This window comes from Polypterus senegalus, chromosome 13 (genome assembly GCF_016835505.1).
Source record: "Polypterus senegalus isolate Bchr_013 chromosome 13, ASM1683550v1, whole genome shotgun sequence".
Classification (NCBI taxonomy): domain Eukaryota; kingdom Metazoa; phylum Chordata; class Cladistia; order Polypteriformes; family Polypteridae; genus Polypterus; species Polypterus senegalus.
Window position 1 is genome coordinate 1,659,100 of NC_053166.1, and position 20,195 is coordinate 1,679,294.

The following is a 20,195-nucleotide window of genomic DNA, read 5'->3' on the forward strand; positions in this document are numbered from 1 at the left end:
ATGCCAATCGAGCTCCACAAAGCCCACTAGAGGATTGTTGGGCCCTCAGACCACCCTCATGAAGTCTGCTTCTGATTGTTTGGTCAGAGACATTCACACCAGTGGCCTGACTGCCTGCCTGCCTGGCTCTGCCAGTGCTCATCCTGTCCCTCCTTGCCCAAAGGAGCAGATACCGGTGGGTCCTGCTGATGGGTTAAGGACCTTCTACGAGGGGCCCTGTCCAGCTCTCCTAGAGGAACTGCCTGTCTGTCTCCTGGAATCTCCTCCATGCCCTTGAGACTGTGCTGGGAGACGCAGCAAAGCTTCTGGCAATGGGAGGCACGTATTGATGTGCCTGCCATCCTGGAGAAGTTGGACTACCTGTGCCAGCTCTGTAGGGTCCAGGTATGGACTCCTGCTACCAGTAGTGACACTGACCGTAGCCAAATGTAAAACGAGTGACAAAACAGATGAGGAGGGACAAATGTCAGTGGCCTCCCACCAGCTGTTAACCCATTCATTCCTGTTTTGGGGGTTGTCTCATTGTTGCCCCTCTAGTGCACCAAAGTGGCTGAAACTGATGAACAAGCCCCTCTGCTACTGAACTGAGCAGATCAACAGCTCACAAGTGTCACTGGCTTGATGTTATACTCGGATTACAAGTCTTCCTTTCATTTTTTGAGCAGTATATACTGTATATGTAATGTCTGAATCTTTATATGGTGTGTGTGTTTATTGCTATTGTATCATAGTCACCATTCTGTAGAGCCATGCGAGTTAAGAGTTTCATTGTACTGTGTACATAAAACAATAAACCAGAACTTGATTTACTTACGATAACAACATTCCCAAGTGGAGGAATGTGGGAAGTGAGATTGTTTTCCCAGCATTACAACAAACTACTCCATTTTCCACACACGTCTCTTTCTAGCCTCCATGCCCTTTGATCCGCTGCTCACTCGGCTCACCTTTGTAAATTTAAACTCACTTTCTTCTTCTTTTCATTGGCGGTTTTCACACACTGTGGCGCATTACTGCCATCTTCTGTACTGAGGTTGTCAATATCCCTGTAGTGTTTTACATATTCCTGATGGTTTTAAAAATGTTTATCGTTTTATCATACAGTATATCTCGTCTCTTTTATTAGACCTCCCTAGTGGATTTTTTTCAGCTTAGGTCACGGATACCTGGAGACATGAATTGTCTTTTCAGCCAGGCTCTCCCTATTTCATAGATTTGACACTGCTGTAAAACATCCATGTGGGACACATTCTGCAGTTAAACTTTCCTTACACTTCCCACCTACTATTTCACCAATTCATTTTAGATTGCCATTTAACCCACAGTTACATATTCTTAACGTTTTCACAACAATACCATCCCTGTGAGGATATTCCCATAAACTGAATTTTGAAATTGGAATAAATGCCTGGCTATATTTCTCAATTCCGACCTCTCTTGTCATCATTTCCCAGGTCCCTTTTAGAACAGACTTCTTATTTCGGCGACACTGTCATATCAGTCTTACTGTATATCTCTTTTAATTGGACTTCCCTAGACAGCCTATCAAACATTTCATTTCCCACTACAACTACAGGCACCGAACCCCACAGAAATTCAACTGTAATACCTCGGCTGTACAGAACCCCACAGCGTGTGGAGGATTTCCATGATCACATCAGCTCTTGATTTAATTTCCTCTTGTTGGCCTGATAATAAAGCAGCCATTCAGTCTGAGCAAATGATCACACTGTATGGTCTTACTGCCTCTACCCAAACTAATGTGAAGATTACAGCCATGATTTACAGATCTGAGCATCTCTTCATGATGCTTCTTACACTGACCTGAGGATTGTATACTGCGACTCCCACCTTCTCCAAATCTGGAAAGTTTGGACCATCTGTGAAAATCTATACCCGGTCATACCAATGTGATGCAATATGTTCTTCAAAACTCGCTCTTCAACATTCTCCGTAATTATCCATCTTACTTATTCCCACTGTGGAGAGATCAACTGTAGGATTAGGGGGAAAAAAAAAAAACAGGGTGGAACTTTGGCTCAATAAATTCTACTGCACGCTTCTCCTGTTACCTTTAATTGTTTTACAGCTCATTTAACCCTACCTGCATATCCTACCGATTCTTCTGCCAGCACTTTTTAGTCGGGTGCTCTGATGTACATCCTGCCGGCCTTACCCAGTATGAAAGACCCTGAAGAAGGCGTCTTCAATCCACTGGCATTTCTCCAGTTTCCACCTGCACTGCTGAAATAGCACATACAGCTCCTGTACATACACTGGCGTGAAAACGTATTTAGCCCTTTCCTGATTTTGTCTAATTTTGCTTATTCTTAACACTTAATTGTCTCCGATCTCCAAGCAAATTTATTATAATACAAAAGATAACCTGCGTGAACACATGATCATTCATTTATTGAAGGAGAAAAGTTCACCAACATTTATATCACCCATGTGAAAAAGTAATTGCTCCCTACACTTAAAATGTTGTTGTGCCACAATAACTTCAATCAAACACTTCCAGCAACAGGAAGGCATCGCTGTGGAGAAATTTTGTCCCACTCTTCTCTATGGAATTGTTTGAATCCATCCACCTTGGAGGGTTTTTCGACTTTGAGTTGCCCATTTAAGGTCCCACCACGACATCTCAAAGGGGTTCCAGTCAGAACTTTGACTAGGTCACTCCAAAACCTTCAACATCTGAATGGCTGAAAACAAAACAAAATGACTTACCCTCGTGCTTTGGGTCGTTGACCTGCAGATGCAACAGGACCCAAGTCTTCAACAAAGTTCCACTTTTGACTCGTTAGTCCACAGCACATTGTCCCAGATGTTCAGGAGAGTAATAAAGGTGTATTTTTTGGCAAATGTTAGACGAGTCTTCATGTTCCTCTTGTTTAGTAGAGGATACTCTACTCTACTCTACCATGGATACAATTTTTGCTCCGTATTTTTCTAACAGTAGTGTCATGAACGCTGACATTAGCTGAGCTGAGAGAGGCCTTCTGTTCCTCAGATGTTCATCTGGGTTCTTCTGTGAGTTCTCTATGCGCTCTTGGAGTCATTTTGCTAGGCCGTCCACTCCTGGACAGATTTACCTCTGTTCCAGGTTTTTTCTGTTTGCGGACGATGGCTCTCATGGTAATTCTTAATAATTCTTTGCATTTATATAGTGCTTTTCTCACTACTCAAAGCGCTTGCTCAAGGGCCCAACAGAGCAGAGTCCCTTTTGGCATTTACGGGATTCAAACCAGCAACCTTCTGATTGCCAGTGCAGATCCCTAGCCTCAGAGCCACCACTGGTGGTTCACTAGAGCCCCAGGGTTTTAGAGAATGCTTTGTAGCCCCTTCCCGCCTGATACACAGTCTTCTTCTTCCTCTTTCAGCTGCTCCCATTAGGGGTCGCCACAGCGGATCATCTTCTTCCATATCTTCCTGTCCTCGTCATCTTGCTCTGTTACACCCACCACCTGCATATCCTCCCTCACCACAATTCATAAACCTTCTCTTAGGCCTTCCTTCTTTTCCTCTTGCCTGTCAGCTCTATCCTTAGCACCCTTCTCCCAGTATACCCCTCATCTCTCCTCTGCACATGTCCAAACCAACGCAATCTCGCCTCTCTGACTTTGTCTCCCAAACGTTCAACCTGAGCTGACCCTCTAATGTCCTCATTTCTAACCCTGTCCATCCTCGTCACACTCAATGCAAATCTTAGCATCTTTAACTCTGCCACCTCCAGCTCTGTCTCCTGTGCCACCGTCTCCAGCCCATATACCATAGCTGGTCTCACTACCATCTTGTAGACCTTCCCTTTCACTCTTGCTGATACCCGTCTGTCACAAATCACTCCTGACACTTTTCTCCACCCATTCCACCCTGCCTGCACTCTCTTTTTCACCTCTCTGCCACAATCTCCTTTACTCTGAATTGTTGGTCTCAAGTATTTAAACTCATCCACCTTTGCCAACTCTACTCCCTCATCGTCGCCATCCCACACTTGTATTCTGTCTTGGTGGTCCCACTGACCTACTGATCTCCACCTCTCTGGGGTCTCCTCGACCTGTATTCTGGTATTCCGGTAAATTTCCTCCTCAGCTATTCTGGCATTTATTTTTAATTGAGGCATGGAGTGCCACTTGTGGGGACCTTTTAGCCAAATTCACATTGCTGGAAAGGTTCTAATGACTAATGTTTGTATTCAGTGGGGCTGGCAGCCATGCTTGGTCGCCTTTAACCCGTTGTTTAAATCTGATTCATTCCTTAATTATGTGATTAAGAGGGCAATTACTTTTACACATGGGTGATCTGGCTGTTAGTGAACTTTTTTCCCCTCAATAAAGGAAATCATCATTTTAAAAACTGTTTATTGTGATTACAAAAGACTGAATTTGTATTTTGCATTATACTAAAAAATGTTTGTAGCTCTGATAATAAAGGAAATCAAGAAGGGGACAGATACCTTTTCATGGTACTGTATTCTCATGGCTGATGATTGTGTCACCTCTAATTTGGTTAACTGTAGTTCAGATATTGATCCTTATGCCTGATAGCTATAATCTATAATTGATCTTATCATGGATCAATATACTGTACCTGTAAAAGAATTACTTCATGTGCTCCCAAATGGTGACTGGTTGTTCCTCTCATTAACTTTTAAATCTTTTGTATTTTTATTAAAAATCTAGTTATGTGAGTAACTATCCATTGTAATTTATCATCAAACCATTCTGTTAAAATGTAAAATTCGAACTCTTCATAGAGGGACATTATTAACACACATCGCTACCTGGCAAGGAACCGTCGTCAGGCTTCAATCCCAGGCCATCCCTGGAATCACATCCGGCGCCTGGGACGCCCTTGAACTACAGCAGGGTGGTGGGCAGTCGGGGTCGATAGACCACTGCACTCCTAGAAGGCCGGACGCCCCCTGACGGCGGGTCTCTTTCCTGTACACGCCCACTTAGGAACGTAAAACGAGTTTTTGGACTAATCAAGGTCATCTGTTATTAATATAAGAAGCTTTTAAACACAACACACAATTGAATGCTACAAATCGAAGTCCTTCATGAAGTTTTAAACGAGTGCTTGTTAAAGTCGGGGTCCTGGGCTCCGTCTCGAGTGACGCGTACGCCATTACGGCTCTGGTTACTCGCCACCCTCAGGCGGCCAATGAGAGGACGCCCCATTCTGCCAAGTGCATGCTCTTCAGTTGAACGCACTCTGAGCCGGCGGCGTACGAACGTGGGCGGGACTATGATGCTTGTGTTGAGCCAAAATGGCGGATGAATTTGCGCCATCGTGCGCGTGCGCACACGTGACCATCCCGCGAACTCGAAGCTTGGCTGCCGGTCACTCGACTCAGTCGCGATTCTGAGAAGACCGAAGCTCGGTGAGTAGGATAGCATGAGCCGCGGGTTGTTTGTGCAGAGCTTTTTTCGTTTTCCTTGCCTTTTACTATCACTTAGTGGGCGTGATGTGCTTGCGTGAAAATCTGACAAATGCAATTTAAAGTTTCATTGCCAGTTTCTTCTTTGCGGTGTTAATTTTACATCTCTTTTGAACTCAACCTTACCGTGGCTATCCAAGAAGCTGCGAGCGGCTGGTGGACCCGCATGACGCTATATCGCAGTTGTGTGTGGGGAACCCCCTTACAAGTGACAGTGGGGCCATAGCGGGTGGGTGTCGGCCCTGAGATCGCTCAGGTGACGGGACAGATGGGAGCTGTCTGAGCACTTTACATCGAAAAATCAAGATTACCACGAAACTGAAAAGTGGGCCTTTACCTGGTACTCCGGTCACTGAATCTCATGTCTGATATAACGCCAGTCATGGCAGGGGCCATTAAAAACTTTATAGCAAGGAGCAAACAGACCATGCAAACAAACATGCTGTTATTAAAAACTGTTACGAATGAAATATATTACTGTATTAACAGAAGAATTTCAAGATTAACGTCTGGATAGAGCATGCAGCCTGGATGATTTGAAGGAGTGTGTGTGTGTGTGTGTTTGTGTCTGTGTAGATGTTCTCACTCTTATAGGATGCAAGTGGAATTTGCATCCTGTAATGTTTGTGATAGGACTACATGTTCCTTATTGTGTTTGAAAGAATTTCTTATGACCGCTTTAGTACTAGGGTGTTGTACGGTGTTATCCATTATAGACGTAATGAGAAGTCAAGCAAAGTGACACCTTTTATTGGCAAACTGAAAAGAATACAATATGCAAGCTTACAAGGCAACTTGAGTTGCCTCAAAAACTTGCATATTGTGATCTTTTCAGTTTGTCAATAAAAGGTGTCTCTTGACTTCTTATTATGATCGCTTTGAAATCACAGCAGCTTTTTTTTTTGACTGGCACCTCCGGACTAACCAATTTGCGAAAACCCCCACATGTGATATAACAGTCAGTTTGTCCTGATGTCTAGTTAAAGAAGATGTTGACCTTTTTGGGGTTCCCCTTATTTTTGACACACTAGAATTGTTAAGCCGTTTTTGAACCACATTTTGTGCTGGAAATTGCACCCTTATGGTAAAGCTTAAACCAATGATCACAAGAAGCTGAAGTTGTGCGAGCTACATCAACCGACCCCTAATGGGATACAAGCGGTAAAAGTTACTCCTTTTCATGAAAGTTACAAAAAATTGGGATCAATAGGCAATATGGAGTGTCGTTGTATGCTATTTTGAGGTAGCTGATCACAAATAAGGTGAATATTTTGAATATTTAATTCTTTATTGGTGGTCCTTGCCCTCTAAGAACTATTCCCATAAAGTCAAATATAAGCCTGTGGAATATCATTTTAGCCTCTATTAGGGGCAGTGATTACGAATGTGATGTTATTTCCGATTTTTGACCCTTTATTAAGGATCTAGTCCTCTATGGACCTCTTTCAGATGGTGAATAATGAATGACACATTACTATTACAGTCAAATGTTTAGATTTGGAACTTTCAGACTGAAGCACACATTTTAATATTTCAGACATCTGAAACAGCTGTTCTGGTTTAATATGTACGTCTGTCTTATGAAGTAAATCATTCCATTTGTTGTGAATACCCCACATTAGGGTGGCCTATGCATAATTCAGTCTCTTTTTTTTTTGCTTCTTACTTTGCAGGTTTCTATAAAACTCTGTGACCTCACACCCCTCTATAATGCAGCAAGCGGCATCAGTCCTCCACAGTGGCTATTTCCACCCCACGCTGCGTGCTTGGCAGACAAGTAACACCTCATTCAGCCCTGACAGCCTGATATACCCCATCTTCATCACGTGAGTCCTGCTTGCTTTTCAACATATTGGCTCCTCCGTTTTTTTGTTTTTAAGTCAAGATAAGCTAATTTCAGTGTGTAAAAAGGGAATGAATTAATGTTTTTCTTTAATCTTTCAGGGACATAGCAGATGGTGTTGAGCCTATTGCCAGCCTCCCGGGGCAAGCCAGGTGGGAGCTTTAAAATGGTCATTTCATCAGTTTGGGTGTCGGGAGGGTGCTTTGTGGATGTTGCTGATAGACTCCGATACTGACCTGCTCGATTGTGATAAGAGTTTGCAGGCTGGGAGTAGCCCCGCCAGACAATGACTGTAGTGACCGAGTCGGTTATGAGCTGGATGTGATATCGCTCTGTCTTATTCAGTGGCCCTAAGCTTAATCCACTAATGTCTTAAATTAAACAAAGTGCATTTGTGTTAACTGCTGAAAAGATTATGTAATTTCTTGTGTAGTCTAATCTGATACAAAGGGTGCTATGTTAAGAAGTCACCTAGTTGGTCTGCTTGTGAGCTTCGCCTACACTAACTTGTTTTTCAGTACTTTGAAGAGGAGTTGTTCTTAGTCTGAAGTGAGCCTAGTGTGGACTGGCGGCTGGCGTTTCTGGGGTCAGCCTGTACCGTGGGTAGCCTGCTCTGAATTTTTAGCTTGTTTTTAGGATCTGACAAATATCTGCTTGCTGTTTGTCCCAGAACTCCCCGTGTTTGGCCTTGTGAAAGCTCATACCACATCAAAAAAGATGTACTTAACTCTCTTTTCAGTTGAGTCAGTTAGGGGAAAAAAAAATGTTTAGTGCTAAGAATACTTGTGGAGGCAACATGGTTGGTTCTTTAAATTTTAGACCCTGCTTTGGGTCAAATCTGTTTGTTGTTTTTTTTTCTTCCAAGTTAAATAATTTCAAAGTTTGTAATAATAATAATACATTTTATTTATCTTGCACTTCATATTTTAGCAATCTCAAAGTGCTACGGAGTAAAAATAAAATAATAAAACAAGAAAATCTATATACACTTTAACAAAATCTCTTTCTCAAAAGATGAGTTTTTAGATTCCGTTTAAAAACATCAGTTGACTGAGGGGTAGTCAGGGAGGGCGTTCCACGGTCTCGGAGCCACAGATGAAAAGCCCTGTCAGCCATACTGCGAAGATTGGTTCTAGGGACTTGGAGAGTGTTAGTGTGAACAGAGCAGGAGGTATGAGGGGTAAGGAGTTCCTGTAAGTAAAGGGGGGCATGTCCATAGGTGCACTGATGGGTGAAGAGAACGACCTTGAACTCAATTCTGAGTGGGACAGGGAGCCAGTGAAGGGTTTTCAGGATTGGGGTGATATGGTCAGGCTTTCGCACCCTCATCAGGATCCTGGCAGCGCAATTCTGAATATACTGGAGTCTCTGAATACTCTTGCCAGGAATCCCGATGAGGAGCGCATTACAGTAATCCAGCCTGGAGGAGACAGAGGCATGGACGAGCTTCTCTGCATCTGCCAGGGTGAGAGTTGGTCGGAGTTTAGCGATGTTCTTGAGGTGGTAGAAGGAAGACTTACAGAGGTGTTTGATGTGGGCATCAAAGGTGAGTTGAGGGTCCATTTTAACACCCAAATTGGTGACAGATGTGGAAAGGGGAATGGTTTGGCCAGCGAAAGTGATACTGGTGATGGTAGGAGAGCGGAGATGGTGTGATGTGCCATCTAAGATGGCTTCTGTTTTGCTGAAGAAAATTGAGCCTCATCCACGCCTCTATCTCCTCCAGGCAGGTAGTCAATGTAGAGATTGGTGGAGGAGGTGGGGGTAGTCCTGAGGTAAAGCTGAGTGTCACCCTAACCCTCAGACTTTTGGGTTTTTGTGGGACAGGTGAACTGGAATACCAATTTTATTAATTAATGTAGTATGGCATCTCTAAATTGGCCTGGCTTAAGAATGTTAGAAGTGTAATCTACTAAAGACTGGCAGTCTTGCTGAGGTTCTGTCATTTTATAAGACTACCTGCTGGTTATGCTTTGAATCCCAGCAACTCTTAAAGGAGTTTTGTGTAGTCCAATCTGATACAAAGGGTGCTCTGTTAAGAAGTCACATACAGTCATGTGAAAACATTAGGACACCCTTTGAAAGCATGTGGTTTTTTGTAACATTTTTAATAAATGGTTATTTCATCTCCGTTTCAACAATACAGAGAGATTAAAGTAATCCAACTAAACAAAGAAAACTGAAGAAAAGTCTTTTCAAGATCTTCTGTAAATGTCATTCTACAAAAATGCCTATTCTAACTGAGGAAAAAGATAGGACACCCTTGCCCCTAATAGCGAGTGTTACCTCCTTTGGCTGAAATAACTGCAGTGAGACGGTTCTTGTAGCCATCTACCAGTCTTCGACATCGGTCTGAGGAAATTTTACCCCACTCCTCAATGCAGAACTTTTTCAGCTGTGAGATGTTTGAGGGGTTTCTTGCACGTACAGCCCTTTTCAAGTCACCCCACAGCATCTCAATGGGATTCAAATCTGGACTTTGACTTGGCCATTCCAGGACTCTCCATTTCTTCTTTTTCAGCCAATCTTTGGTTGATTTACTAGTATGTTTTGGGTCATTGTCATGTTGCATGGTCCAGTTCCGCTTCAGCTTTAATTTTCTAACTGATGGTCTCACATGTTCTTCAAGCACCTTCTGATACACAGTAGAATTCATCGTGGATTCTATGATGGTGAGCTGACCAGGTCCTGCTGCAGCAAAGCAGCCCCAAACCATGACACTTCCACCTCCATGCTTCACAGTTGGTATGAGGTTCTTTTCTTGGAATGCTGTGTTTGGTTTACGCCAAACATGTCCTCTGCTGTTGTGTCCAAATAATTCAATTTTGGACTCATCTGTCCAAAGAACATTATTCCAGAAGTCCTGGTCTTTGTCAACTTTATCTCTGGCAAATGTCAGTCTGGCCTCGATGTTTCTCTTGGAAAGCAAAGGTTTCCTCCTTGCACACCTCCCATGCAAGTTAAACTTGTACAGTCTCTTTCTGATTGTAGAGGCATGTACTTCTACATCAACAGTAGCCAGAGCCTGCTGTAGTTCTCGAGATGACACTTTAGGGTTTTTGGAGACCTCTTTTAGCATCTTGCGGTCTGCTCTTGGGGTGAACTTGCTGGGGCGACCAGTCCTGGGCATGTTGGCAGTTGTTTTGAAAGCCCTCCACTTGTAGACTATCTTCCGGACAGTGGAATGGCTGATTTCAAAATCTTTTGAGATCTTTTTAAATCCCTTCCCAGACTCATAGGCTGCTACAATCTTTTCTGAAGTCCTCTGACAGCTCTTTTGTTCTCACCATGGTGCTCACTCTCACTTCAACAGTCAGGAGCACACCAAACTAAATGTCTGAGGTTTAAATAGGGCAAGCCTCATTCAACATGCAGAGTAACGATCTACTAATTATGTGCACCTGGTGTGATATACCTGTGTGAGATCTGAGCCAATTTAAGAGGGAATACATGTGAGGGTGTCCTATCTTTTTCCTCAGTTAGAATAGGCATTTTTGTAGAATGACATTTACAGAAGATCTTGAAAAGACTTTTCTTCAGTTTTCTTTGTTTAGTTGGATTACTTTAATCTCTCTGTATTGTTGAAACGGAGATGAAATAACCATTTATTAAAAATGTTACAAAAAACCACATGCTTTCAAAGGGTGTCCTAATGTTTTCACATGACTGTAGTTGGTCTGCTTGTGAGCTTCACCTACACTAACTTTTGTTTAGTTATGAAAGTTAGTTATTCATTAATTGTAGACCTTGTACATATACAGTTACTTTTGTTCATTTAGGACAGGGGTGTTCAACATTGTTAGCAGGCATTCATTCTAAACGTTTTCTTAATTAGTGATCAGTTTGTGCTGCTAATAAACTTACTTTGCCTTAGTTTGAATTGACTCTGTATTTAGCACTCGGACTCCTTAATTGTTTGTTGCTAATTAGTAGCCAAACAATGAGATAGAAAGCGAGCCAACACATGACCAGCTAGCCAGTGTCCATCATACAATATCGGAAAATTTGAAAAAGTCAAAAGGTTTTAGTAATGTTCTGCTAAGGTCCAAAAAAACACTTTGGTGGTGCTGTTAGTAAAAAGAAAATGTCTGTTGTGGCAGAACGAGAGCACCAGCATGCTGTGGAACAGTTGGTTTCATGGCTTTCACAAATGCATCACGTGATGTTGGGGTTGACATATTTTTTTTTGTGACCATTGAGCTGTTTAAGCCTAATCTTCTCTCCCTTTTCAGATATGGAGTCAACAAGCTGGAAGGGATGGTGCAACCCCTTGTGGATAAAGGCCTCAAGTGCGTGCTGCTGTTTGGGGTTCCTTCTCAAATGACCAAGGTACTGCACCCACTTAAATGTAGCTAGAAATCCACAAAGAGAAAGATGAGTTACTTATCTTAACTCTTTGAGGGCTGAATATTTAATTTCCAAGAAACAGTTTTCTGAAAAGCACACAAAGCAATGATTTCACACATAAATCAACATAAAAAAGTGGGATGTGGGGACAGCAGCGGTAGTCATGGTGACAGTGTATTGTGATATGGTTTGTACCTCTTGTCATTGTAAGGTGGGGGTTCCTCCCAGACGAATGTCAGCTACAAAAACCGGTTCATCACAACGATCGGCTAATGTTGGTACCTCACGTTTGTGTCGATCACTTGTATCAAAATCGGAGTCTGACAAGTCAGAGTCCAATTTGGCGATAATGTGCAAAACGTCATCCGTTTGCTTTACACATTCGCCTTGATCTCTCGCCAGACGTCGATGCCATTTTTGCCGTTGTTTGCTCCTCACTACTCACACGAGCACAAGGAAGCACGGTCAAACCAACTAAGCTAACTTTCCTTCTAGCAAAAAGAGTCCAATGAAAAAGTAACGGCAGGTTTTGTCACCGTTTACAGTTGATTACCGCCATTAACCCCACCTTTTGACAAAAGTCGACCTCCGCCCTGAAAGAGTTCAAATAGTTTTTATTCCTAAGCTTTTGACAACCTCTACCAGGTGTCATCAATTGAGGATTAGACATACAGGAATCAAAGGGAATAAAATGTAAATGCAATCAACCTACACTTGGACATGAACACATCATATGCAGGTTTAACATTATTAATTCATTAGTAACATTATTCAAAGTTATCGTCTGGTTTTACCCGCATTTTTATTACTCTTTAATTTAATATTGTTTTTTGTATCAGTATGCTGCTGCTGGATTATGTGAATTTCCCCTTGGGGATTAATAAAGTATCTGAAAAACATCCACATATTAAATCAGACTTTATGACCAGCTCCCTCCGAACCCCCACTTTATTATTACACCCACCAGCCCGCTCCCCCTTCCTCATTTCAAGTCAAAGCGAACTTTATTGTCATCTCAACCATATACAAGTATACAGATAGACGAAATTGCGAAGCTCAGGGTCCACAGTGTAACAACATGAAGTGCAAATTATCAATTAAAATTAAAAATTAAAACACAAACAAGACATTGTGCAAAAGACGACAAAGAAGTAGCAGCAATATTGACGTGTAGTAAGCAATATGAACATTGATGCAATGTATGGTATTTGCAGTCTCGATACAGTACAGGACCAAAGTTTGGACACACGTCCTCATTCAATGTGTTTTCTTTATTTTCATTGGTAGATTCTCACTGAAGGCATCAAAACTATGAATGAACACACGTGGAGTTATGTACTTCACAAAAAAAGGTGAAATAACTGAAAACATGTTTTATATTCCAGTTTCTTCAAAACTCTGATTACTGCTTTGCACACTCTTGGCATTCTCTCGATGAGCTTCAACAGTCGCCTGAAATGGTTTTCACTTCACAGGTGTGCTTCATCAGGTTATTTAGTGGAATTTCTTGCTTTATCAATGGGGTTGGGCCCAGCAGTTGTGTTGTGCAGAAGTCAGGTTAGTTGGACGATCATTTATTTTTCAACAGGACAATGACCCCAAACACACCTCCAGGCTGTGTAAGGTCTATTTGACCAAGAAGGAGAGTGATGGAGTGCTGGAAATGGTCAGGAAAATAAAGAAAACACATTGAATGAGGAGGTGTGTCCAAACTTTTGGCCTGTACTGTACATAAATATAGTCAATAGATATTTAATATAATAAATAACATATAGATAATACAGAAATTATCAGTGTATGATAATAGTTGTTTAAGACATGTGCTATATCATTTGCTAAATTTTGCCTTTGATTTCTTTATGTCTAATCATTTTCCTCTGATGATGACACCTGATAAGTTGTTGAAAGCTTAGGATTATAAAACTATTTTAAGATATGGGAGTCCTCTCCTCCCTTTATGGATTTCTAGCTACAAATATACAAACCATATCAGAGACCTTCACTTTTATTTTTCTCTTAACAGTAAAGCAAGAGCCAGATGATCCTGTAATGTGTGCATAGCAATCTGTGGTGGCGTTTTTATGTGGAAGAGGGATGGGAAGAATTGAATTTTAGATCTCAAAAGTTGAAATTGCAGTTAACAGTAGTAATATGTAAGCACTGCCCTGGAAAAAAAAAAAAAACAAAGCGTCATAGAAAATGAGATGTGTAAATTTAAACTTAAAATTCACATCAATTAATAATCACTGGAATAGTCAGTATAACTGTCATTAACAGTGCTGTTAAATAGCTCTGATTAAATTGGACAATTCTGATCATTCATGGCTGTTCATTTCCTAGAAATAAATGTATCAAAGTTTGATAGAGTTGCAGAATTAATTAAATGTGTTTAAAGAAGCCCCAGTTACTTGAGTTTTCTCTTTGAGGGGAACTTAATTAAATGGCACAATGACTCAATAACACCACTTTTACTTTTATTTAAATTAAGAAATGAACAGACACAGAATAAGGCTGATTCGGGAAAAGTGAAACTAGAACATACTATATGCGGTGCCTGCCTTCATTCTCTCTAGATATTTTAGCTTTGCCATTTTCATGCAGGCTTTCATTATAACTAAAGCTGTTTACATTTGAAATTATTTTTGTAGCCTGATTATTTAATAAGAGCTATGGTTTGGTTCACATGCAAATGAATAATAGCGCACCACTATCTATTTTTCTCTACTGGCTTCTCCAGAGCAGGGTTGCAGAGAAGCCAGAGCCTATCCCAGTTAGCAATGGGCACAAGGCAGGAGTAACACCTTGACAGGGGCGCCAGTCCATCACAAAGCATAGTTCACATATATTTATAAATACAGTCCAGTCCAATTATTGACTTGTCTTGTGTGGGTTTAGTTTCTACATGCACTCACTTCAATGGCTTAGTCAAATGTCTGCTTTTTGTCCTCCCTACTTGAAATGATATTTGGGGACCATTGTTTGCTTTTTACTTCAATCCTACATGGATACGTGTTAATGCTGCCCCTTACCAATTTCCGTTAAGAGGGGATTCAAGAGGAGAGTTTAATCTAAATGCTCAGGGAATGGAGTCAAGAGATGGAAGGTAAGAACCAATGCTTTTCGTCCGGCACTTTCATACCAGACAAGTGGATGAACCACCCGGCCGGACAAATATATGTGAAGGCAGGTGCAGAGCGGCAATAGGACTGGCATTCTCTGAGGTTTGTATCTGTGAGTTCTTCTCTGTGGCTTTGTTTAATGAAACAGATGTGAACCCCAATCCACCCACCCCCCAAACACCCCCAATCCAACACACACACACATCTTGTTTTATACATTTTAATTCTTTAGGGTTATTCCAGTAACAAAGAGATGTAACAATGTATTCAACAGAAATACTCACTTGTAACATTTTAGTCAAGTAACCTGTTTTAGCGTTCATCTCAGTTGCTCAGTAGCTGTCTAAAGGCTCTTTGGGTTACTGAAACAAACCCGTAAATGGACAGCCATGTGTCCAAATCAGATGTTGGTGGCAGTAAGTCAAGTGTAACATGAAATGAAAAGAGCCCGTAAAAAACTGGATAACATTATTTACAGATCAGCAAAATGTATCTGTGGCGTTTTATGAAAGGTGAAAAACACAATAGTATTGTCTTTCTTTTCTTCCTCCTCATCTACTCTGTTATCTGATCTCCTTGCCCTGAGAGCACAATTGTGTGTTTTTCTTTGCCCAGGATGACCACGGCTCAGCAGCAAATTCAGAGAACACCCCGGTGATCCAGGCAATCAAGAAACTGCGCTCCTCGTTTCCCCAATTACTAATCGCCTGCGACTTGTGCCTTTGTCCCTATACGTCTCATGGCCATTGTGGTATGGCAACCTTTTATTTTTTTGGGGGGGGTTGAACTATGGTCAAAGTTTTGGATTTAGTGGGACGAGCTGGTCTGCTTTAGGACACATTTCAGTCAGTATACTTGTATCTTTTTTTAATTTATAATTGTAATCTAAGGCAATGGGAGGGCAGAACGACAGAGCCTCCCATAGATGATTTACTTAAGTAGCGTTTATTATAGGAATCAATATGCTAGTCAGGATGTTTTTACCCCCATTGTTGACCAAAGCAGGGCTGGTTTTGAGGACTCGACTAATGTTTCCATATATGTGTGAAATATGATTATTTAGTGGATGCCTTTATCCAAGGTGTCTTACAAAGCAAGTTATAATACATACATAAATATTCAGTTGATGCAAGCATCAAAAGCATCCGAGGAAAAAAAAAAATCAAGCAAGGGGGAGTTGCAGTACTCTTCTTCTTCTTCTTCTTCTTCTATTGGCTGCTCCCATTAGGGGTTGCCACAGCAAATCGTCTTGTTCCATATCCTGTCCTCGTCATCTTGCTCTGTCACCCCGTCACCTCAGCACATCCATAAACCTTCTCTTAGGCCTTCCTTTTCTCCTCTTCCCTGGTAGCTCTATCAGCACCCTTCTCCCAGTATACCCAGCATCTCTCCTCTGCACAGACCAACGCAATCTCGTCTTTCTAACTGTGTCTCCCAACTGTCCAACCTGAGACGACCCTCGAATTTCTAATCCTGTCCATTCTCTTCCATAATTATGCCTACGACTAGACAAACGCACAAATCAGCATTCTAAACTGTTTGCCAGTATGGCAGCAAATGTCCTGAAGAGGAGACATTAAGCCATTGTTTCCGTAACCCCTCTGGCTGCAGGTTTTTGTTCCAACCAGATTCATAATCAGTGACAACACCTGATAACACAAATCTCGATTAATTAGCTGGTGTTTTTTTTTTTTTTCCTCTTATTCTACATTCAGAAAAGCACAGCAGCGTGAGTTTTATATTTACAGTGGGTACGGAAAGTATTCAGACCCCCTTCAGTTTTTCACTCTGTGTTATATTGCAGCCATTTGCTAAAATCATTTCAATTATTTTTTTCCCTCATTAATGTACACACAGCACCCCATATTGACAGACAAAATTTTTGAAATTGTTGCAGATTTATTAAAAAAGAAAAACTGAAATCTCACCTGGTCCTAAGTATTCAGACCCTTTGCTCAGTATTTAGTAGAAGCGCCCTTTTGAGCTCATACAGCCAGGAGTCTTCTTGGGAAAGATGGAGAAGCTTTTCACACCTGGATTTGGGGATCCTCTGCCATTCCTCCTTGCAGATCCTCTCCAGTTCTGTCAGGTTGGATGGTAAACGTTGGTGGATGGCCATTTTTAGGTCTCTCCAGAGATGCTCCATTGGGTTTAAGTCAGGGCTCTGGCTGGGCCATTCAAGAACAGTCACAGAGTTGTTGTGAAGCCACTCCTTCGTTATTTTAGCTGTGTGCTTAGGGTCATTGTCTTTTGGAAGATAAACCTTCGGCCCAGTCTGAGGTTCTTAGCACTCTGGAGAAGGTTTTTGTCCAGGATATCCCTGTACTTGGCCGAATTCATCTTTTCCCTCGATTGCAACCAGTCGTCCTGTCCCTGCAGCTGAAAAACACCCCCACAGCATGATGCTGCCACTGCCATGCTTCACTGTGGGGACTGTATTGGACAAGTGATGAGCAGTGCCTGGTTGTCTCCACACATACCGCTTAGAATTAAGGCCAAAAGGTTCTATCTTCGTCTCATCAGACCAGAGAATCTTATTTCTCACCATCTCGGAGTCCTTCAGGTGTCTTTTTAGCAAATTCTATGCGGGCTGTCATGTGTCTTGCCTCTCCTCAGTGTGTGGAGACAACCAGGCACTGCTCATCACTTGTCCAATACAGTCCCCACAGTGAAGCATGGCGGTGGCAGCATCATGCTGTGGGGTGTTTTTCAGCTGCAGGGACAGGACGACGACTCCACCCATGTAGTAGTGACACAGGACAGTGAGGAGGGCCCCGCCCAGCTCCCCTCTCCTGACTTCACGCCCCCCCCTCCTTTGCCCCGCCCCCACTCTTTCGGATTAGCACGAATATCTTGCTCCTGCAAGCAAACTCTGATACTTCGCATGATGAGGGAAATCAACCAGAATGTTCAAGCAAAGTGGAAGTAAGGTATACCCTGTGCATTACGACCCCCTCAAAGGCCTCTCTCTCACATTTGGGCAAATAAATCGGTATTCTCAGCACGAGGTGAGACGTTGCAAAATCATCTGGAATGTTCAAGCAAATTTTACAGGGTAGTCCAGATCTAAGTATACAGATATAGATCATCTGGATGACTTTGATTTATGCAGGAACGACTCCAGTTCGGCGCGCAGTCAATTCTTCATGTCATCAGTTCGCACATTTCTCGATGGTCCGGGATTTTTCGGGTGATTTTCTATGTAATAAACTTAATAAGTTATAGCGTAATGAAAATTGCATAATTAGATCTGGACCACCCCATAGAAAAAACCTGATCTAAATCCATTAAGTACAGTAGTTCTCTGGTGAAAAGCAGACAGACATTGGATTTTATTTATTTATATATATGAGAGAGATTTAGAAATATTTCTGCTTTTGTTATCAATTTAAATGCTTAACTCTCTTTTTGTTGATTTCATTCTATTTTGCCCTTTCTCTATGCAGTTTTTCCCCTGTGTTGTATCTTTTATACAGACACCCAGCCAAACAACACAGAATAATCAAAGACTGCAACTACTTTAGCGTCAGACCCTGTAATTAGTAAATAATGGATTAAATTTAAACAATCAATTAGAACACTTGGAAAAGTAGATTATTTAAAAAAATACATTATTCCCATATAGCTGCTTGGTACATTTTTATATATAATAAAAAAAAAAAATATATATGTATATGTATATGTATATATATGTATATATATATATATATATATATATATATATATATATATATATATATATATATATATATATATATATATATATATGTATATATATATATATGTATATATATATATATGTATGTATATGTATATGTATGTATATGTATATATATATGTATATATATGTATATGTATATATATGTATATATATATGTATATATATTTTTTATATACTGTATGTATATTTTTATATATTATATAAGGTGGCATGTGCCGCAGTGGTAGCACTGCTGCTTCGCAGTTAGGAGACCTGTGGATTCGCTTCCCGGGTCCTCCATGTGTGAAGTTTGTATGTTCTCCCCGTGTCTGCGTTGGTTTCCTTCGGGTGTTCCGGTTTCCTCCCACAGTCCAAACACAAGCAGGTTAGGTGCATTGGCGATTCTAAATTGTCCCTAGTGTGTGCCGGTGTGTGTTTGTGTGTGCCCTGTGGCGGGTTGGCACCCTGCCTGGGGTTTTATTTCCTGCCTTGCGCCCTGTGTTGGCTGGGATTGGCTCCAGCAGATCCCTGTGACCCTGTAGTTAGGATATAACGGGTTGAATAATGGATATATATATATATAATTTTTTTTACCAAACTTTGTTTTCTAATTTCTATATTGTTCCCAAAACACAGTACTTGGTAAATAACAGTTCACTTAATTTGCCCCGGAGTCCAATTGCTTGGAACAAAAACCTGCAGCCACAGGGGCTCCCTGGGATCGAGTCTGGGAAGCAGCGAACTAAGCAGTTCCAAAATATTTGATGAAACGCTGCATTTCAACAAGGTGTCTAAACATGTGTAAGTTCCCCTTAATAATATCGGAATTGTTACCAGCTGTTTCCGCCGTCCAGGCGTAGTTCTCGCTGTGTGAGTGCAATCCCTGCACCAACACCTCACCGCCCGCTTTTCATTCTGCTCTTTCCAGATTGTCCCTCAGTTTAGCTACTGTTACTGTTTCTGTTAAGCATACTGTGTTTGTCATTCTGGACGCTATTGTGTGTGCTTGGAAATGCCTCGCAGGCATCACAGTTGTCTCACGTCACATTTTTGGAATGAATACAAGAGCAGATGAGCTGGAAGGCGGCGGTCATTGCAGTTTTAATGAAGACGGCCTTTTGCAGGCACTCTGTACTCCTCTATAATTAGCCATCAGCCTGCATTGCGGACCAGCTGAAGGGATGGCCCAGTCGTGGATCACTTTCTGTCCATAAACCATTAAATCAGTGTTTTATAACAGGCACCCTATAAGTCAGACAAGAATAGCTGCACACAAACCAGAATGAAATAAGATACATCATCAGACGTTTCAAACACATTAAAACTGACAGGTAAGAATAACAAACAATCGGCCGAATAAATCTGAGTCAACTGACAGTAAGTGCATCACAATGGCAGGCATTGTAAACTACAAGCTGCACATCTAAAACAGAACAGAGAAGAGGAAGGAGGCCTCAGGCATGATTTTTTACATCCTAATCACTGGACCCTTGTGGCCAGACTTGAGGCTGCTGCTCTGTAGATGGTGGAATACGACAGTAAGTGATTGTCGCTCAAGGGCACTTTTATTGATCTGCTGTCCGTTATCTTCCCCCTGCTGTGTTCATTTCAGGGATCCTTCGAGATGACGGCACTCTGGATAATGATGCAAGTTGCCTGCGCCTGGCAGAGGTCGCCCTGTCTTATGCTAAAGCAGGTGAGTAGAGCTGCCACTCTGAGGATTGTGGGTAATTTCATCCTCCA

General features: G+C 41.7%; 1 protein-coding gene across 2 annotated transcripts in view; it reads left to right on the forward strand.

The window, feature by feature from the left end:
- The window catches only part of alad (aminolevulinate dehydratase), a 31,172-nt gene that overhangs the window by 6,152 nt on the left and 4,825 nt on the right, over positions 1 to 20,195 (forward strand). Inside the window, exons 1-6 of one of the 2 annotated variants that reach the window (XM_039774058.1) lie at positions 5,280 to 5,386; positions 7,117 to 7,269; positions 7,388 to 7,438; positions 11,519 to 11,615; positions 15,368 to 15,503; positions 20,065 to 20,148. In XM_039774058.1, coding sequence (XP_039629992.1) covers positions 7,154 to 7,269; positions 7,388 to 7,438; positions 11,519 to 11,615; positions 15,368 to 15,503; positions 20,065 to 20,148 — 484 coding nt within the window. In that variant the 5' untranslated portion in view covers positions 5,280 to 5,386; positions 7,117 to 7,153. Of the gene's footprint in view, positions 1 to 5,279; positions 5,387 to 7,116; positions 7,270 to 7,387; positions 7,439 to 11,518; positions 11,616 to 15,367; positions 15,504 to 20,064; positions 20,149 to 20,195 lie in introns of those variants that run through there. The other variant, XM_039774059.1, reaches the window with a different exon arrangement.